The sequence below is a fragment of the Gossypium arboreum genome, chromosome 13, assembly GCF_025698485.1.
Source record: "Gossypium arboreum isolate Shixiya-1 chromosome 13, ASM2569848v2, whole genome shotgun sequence".
Classification (NCBI taxonomy): domain Eukaryota; kingdom Viridiplantae; phylum Streptophyta; class Magnoliopsida; order Malvales; family Malvaceae; genus Gossypium; species Gossypium arboreum.
The window spans coordinates 23,202,014-23,207,339 of NC_069082.1; the positions used below are offsets into that span (position 1 = coordinate 23,202,014).

Genomic DNA, 5,326 nt, shown 5'->3' on the forward strand with positions numbered 1-5,326 from the left:
TACGAACTGTACGATCTATTTCTTCATCAAAAAGTAATGGTTCCGACGGGTTTTTCATGTCATAAACTATAAAAACTTGCCAAGAGAAAGAAAAAAGTAAATTAATAAATAATAATAAAAAACTTAAATTGCAAGAAAAATAAATGGCTAAAGTAATAAAAATTTAGCGTTCCTAATATTTTAGTTCCCCAGCAGTGGCGCCAAAAACTTGATCGCGTGATTCGTAACAAGTAATAAATATTTATAATGAAGATCAAACCTAGACTAACTATTATCAAGACGAAAAGGCAAGCGCACCTATCGGACAATAGTATAGTAATGGCAAGACCAGGATATCGTACCCAAGGGAACCAAAAGTACTAGTAATGACTGTCTTTTTATAATCTAGCCTGAGAATAATGGGGTTTTGTTTTAATTAAGTAATTATCTAAACTAAGAAGGCTCAAAGAAAAGAGTTGGAAAATTGCTTTTGGGAAAATCGATTGACTTGAGACAATAACTAAGGAAAAATCCACCTAGACTTTACTTGTTATTCTAGCTCCAAACCGGACGATTTATTCATTCAACTTGTTCCATAGAGATCTCTAAGTTATGTTATTATCCCTATTCAAGACTAATAATGTCTAATCCCTAGATTGAATAACCGAGACTTTTCTCTAATTAGTACTCTAGGGTTGCATTAACTCGATCTATGGATCCCTTTATTAGGTTTCTCTCTAATCTGGCAAAATCTTGTCACCCTATTTCTAGGTGCACAATCAACTCTGCTTAATTATGACAAAAGTACTCTTAGATAGGGTCTATTCCTCCTCTGAATAAGTGCAAGTCTTGAATCAGTATCCTGGGATATCAAAACAAGAATTAAGAACACATAATTAAGAACAAGTCAAATATTTATCATACGATTCAGAAAATAATAACAAGATTTGTCTTAGGTTCCACTCCCCTTAGGTATTTAGGGGATTTAGTTCATAACTAAATAAGAAAACATCTCCGAAGAATAAAGAGTACAAAACATAAAGAAAACCCAAAACTCCTAAAGGGAAATTGAGGAGAGATCTTCAGTCTTGTTGATGAATCCGGCTTCTGAGATGGATCAATCGGCTTCCTTGGGGTAATTCCTTACCCCCTATTCTTCCTCCTCTAGGGTGTATTTATAGACTTTGGAATGCCTAAAAGCCCTCAAAATTAGCCTTTTCTGAATTGGACTCAACTTGGGCTCAACAGGGGCACGCCTGTTGCACACGCCCGTGTTTGATTATTTCAGGTTGTGCTCAAACCTGCCAAATTGACACGACTGTGTGGTCTGCCCGTATGAGGAGGTCCAGGCCGTGTTGATTTCATACTTTGGCCCATTTTCTCTATTTTTGGCCCGTTTCTCGTTCCTTTTGCTTTCCTATGCTCTCTTAAGTATAAAACATGAAATGAAAGCATTAGGAGCATCGAATTCACCAATTCTAATGAGAAATCATCCATAAAATGCATTAAACATGGGGTAAAAATATGTATAATTTACGGTTTATCAATTAACCTAAGGAGGGACTTCTAGAATCTGAAGATGAAGGAGTCTGAATCCATCAAGTCGTATTCTGACAGGATTATGGCTATAGTTAACAGTATTAGGCTTCTTGGGGATGATTTCAGTGACAAAAGAATAGTTGAAAAGGTTATTACAACCCTTCTAGAGAAGTATGAGTCAAAAATTTCTTCCTTGGAGGACTCTGGAGACCTATCAACTATATCCTTAACAGAGTTGATAAATGCTCTTTACGCACAAGAGCAAAGAAGGGCAAACAAGATGGACGAGCATTCTGAAGGAACCTTTCAGGCTAGAAGTAAAGAAAGCTCAAGATCAAGTTCAAACTCAAGCTCAAGCTCAAGCTACAAGGGTAAGAAACCTTAGTCTGAAAAGAAAGAAAAGGGAAGGAAGGATGCTACCAAAAAGAAGTTTCCACCATGCACTCACTGCAAGAAGTCCACTCATTTAGAAAAGTACTTATAGTTTAGGCTTGACATTTGGTGTAGAAGTTGCAAACACATTGGTGAAATGGAAAAAGGTCTATAAAAACAAGGCAAAAACACAACCACGGCAGTCGAATAAAGCTCAAGCTACTGAGGATGTTCAAACTTAGGAGGAGCATGTTTTTATTGCTTCTTGTTTTGCAAGTTCGAGCAAGGTCAGAAAGAATTGGTTGATTGACAGTGGTTGCACTCACCACATGGCATCAGATAAAGGCATGTTTAGGGAGCTAGATACCAGCTTTGTGTCCAAGGTCAAAATTGGGAATGGTAAGTTCATTGAGGTCAAAGGCAAAGGTAATGCTGTGATCTGCACTCAATCAGGTAACAAAACAATTTCAGAAGTTCTTTTTGTACCTGATATTGACCAGAAATTACTTAGTCTTGGTCAATTGTTAGAAAAGGGTTACTCCCTTATCTTTGAAGATAAAACTTGTATGATTAAGGATCTCTTGGCCAAGAGCTAGTGACAGTAGCTATGCATGATAGATCCTTCACTTTAGACATGAATCAATTAGAAGTAAATGCTTGCACTACTCTGACTGATGAATCATGTTTATGGCATAGAAGGTTGGGGCATGTCCAAACTACCTTTTTCCTATTAAAAAACTTTGGAGAGCTCAAGAGAGGCTAGTTGAAGACATGTCCAAAATTGAGCCTAAAAATGAAGTCTATGATGTCAATCAACTTAGCAAGTAGACCAAACTAACTTTTTCCTATTAAAAAATGTTGGAGAGCTCAAGAGAGGCTCCAACTGGTCCATACTAATATTTGTGGACCTATGAAGACCTCCTTTTTAAATGGCAGCAGATATTTTGTGTTGTTCATTGATGATTGCACTAGATTCTATTAGGTGAATTTTTTGAAACAAAAATTAGAAGTGGCTAATTTCTTTTGCAAGTTTAAGGCTTTAGCTAAGAATCAAGCAAGTTGTAAGTTAAAGGTATCGAGGCCAGACAATGGGACCGAATATGTGTCCCAAAAGTTTTAGAAGATTTGTGATAAAGTTGAAATTCAGCATCAGTTAACCACCATCTACATACCACAGCAGAATTGTATTTATGAGAGAAAGAATATAACTGTTCTTGATATGGCTAGGTGTTTGTTTTTTGAAGGGAAAATGCCTAACATTTTTTGGTTGAGCAGTAAATACCTCAGTGTATTTACTCAATAGACTGCCAAAAAAAGAAATCAAAGGCAAAACACCATTTGAAGCTTGGTTTGGACACAAGCCTACTGTCTCACACTCGAAAGTGTTTGGCTGTTTATGCTTCACACTCGTACCAGCTGAAAAGAGAACCACGTTGGAAAGAAGGTCCATGCTTGGAGTTTTTGTTGGCTATAGCAGCATAAAAAAGGGGTATAGAGTATTTGATCCATTTACTAAAAGGATTGTTATGAGTAGAGATGTGAAATTTAATGAAGGCAGTTGTTGGAAATGGGATAGAACAGATGCAAGCTTGTCTTAGCAAGACCAGCAAGATCTTGACTTGCAGTATGTTGAGAATGAAGCTGAAATTAAGGAAGGATATGATGGTTTACTTGTCAAAGGTACAAGGACTATCATGGACATCTATGAAAGATGTGATATAACCATTGTTGAGCCTTCCAACTTTGATAAGGCTACAAAGGAAGACTGCTGGAAATAAGTAATTGAGGCAGAAATGGAAATCATTTACAAGAATGGTACATGTGAGCTGGTTGAGAGGTCAGCACACAGAAAAATTATTGGTGTGAAATGGGTGTTCAGGACCAAACACAATGCAGATGGGTCACTAAACAAGCACAAAGCAAGGCTAGTTATGAAGGGGGTATAGTCAACAGCATTGCATTGATTTTTCTGAATGCTTTTGCACCAGTTTCAAGGTTAGACACCATAAGGCTGTTGTTTGCCTTAACTGCTCAAAAGTTGTGGAAAGTGCACCAGCTGGATGTCAAATCTACTTTCTTAAATTGATTTATCAAGGAAGAGATCTTTGTTGAGTAGCTAAATGGATTCAAGGTTCTTGGTGAGGAGCACAAGGTTTACAAGCTTAAGAAGGCTTTGTATGGTCTAAAACAGGCTTCAAGGGCCTGGTACTACAAAATTGATGCTTACTTGTCAAAGCAGGGGTTTGAAAAGAGCATTAGTAAGCCTACACTCTATGTGAAGAAATTTGAGAAAGAAACCTTGCTGATTGTGTCATTGTATGTAGATGATTAACTAGTTACTAGTTGTAGGAATGAACTGATTAAAGAATTCAAGAAACAGATGTAAGATGTTTTTGAGATGACTAATCTAAGCTTGATGACCTACTTTCTTGGCATGGAAGTAAATTAGAATGAGCATGGCATCTTCATAAGCCAACAGGCTTTTGATTTAAAGATTTTAAGCAAGTTTTGCATGATAAACAACAAACCTGGTAGCAGTTCTGTGGCATAAAGAGAAAAACTTTCCAGCAATAATGACCATGAACGAGTGGATGAGAAGGGCTACAAAAGCATTGTAGGTTGTCTGCTCTCTTTGACAGTGACAAGGCCAGACACCATGTATGCAGTCAGCATTCTATCAAGGTTCATGCATTGCTGCAATATTGCTCACTTTAAGGCTACTAAAAGAGTCTTAAGATATGTTAAAGGGACTTTAAACTATTGGGTGAAGTTTTTGAAAGCTGGGGAACTGAAACTAGTTGGCTATTCAGATAGTGACTAGACAAGCTCAGTTGACGATATGAAGAGCACATCGAGCTATTTTTTCACTCTAAGTTCAGGGGTCTTTTGTTGGAGTTCTAAGAAACAACAACCAGTAGCTTAATCCACTACAAAGGCAAAGTACATTATAGCTACTACTGCTGTTAATCAAGCCATTTGGCTAAGAAAACTTTTGAGTGACTTGAATGTTGATCAAGAGGAAGCAACAGAGATTAAGGTGGACAACTAGTCAGCTATTGCTATTGCCAAAAATCTTGTATTTCATGGCAAGACCAAGCACTTCAAGATCGAAGTATCACTTTGTAAGAGAGGCAGAACTATCAACAAAAGTCAATTTGACTCATCGTAGTTCAGAGGTTCAACTTGTAGAAATTCTAACCAAGCCTCTAGCTAATGCAAGGTTTGATTATTTGAGGAAAAGAATTGGAGTCTGCTGCTTTGTAGCTAAGAAGGAGTGTTGAAAGCTGGCAACAATGCAGCAATAAGCAAATGTCCAATATGTAATTTGGTTGTTAAAACTTTTTGTAACATGTGACTTATGTTTAGTTTGATTGTAATTTTTGTTTTGCTAAGGATTAGTCATGTACTTAGCTGATTTAGTAGCCTCTTAGGTTAT

The 5,326-nt window shown here is 37.1% G+C and overlaps 1 protein-coding gene across 1 annotated transcript; it reads left to right on the forward strand.

Moving 5' to 3' along the window:
- Nucleotides 1–1,558: 1,558 nt before the first annotated feature.
- On the forward strand, nucleotides 1,559–2,486 carry LOC108481771 (uncharacterized). Its single transcript, XM_017784854.1, has 2 exons — nucleotides 1,559–1,889; nucleotides 2,230–2,486. The coding sequence occupies exons 1-2, from the start codon at nucleotides 1,559–1,561 to the stop codon at nucleotides 2,484–2,486; spliced, it is 588 nt and encodes a 195-aa protein (XP_017640343.1).
- The last annotated feature ends 2,840 nt before the right edge of the window (nucleotides 2,487–5,326 follow it).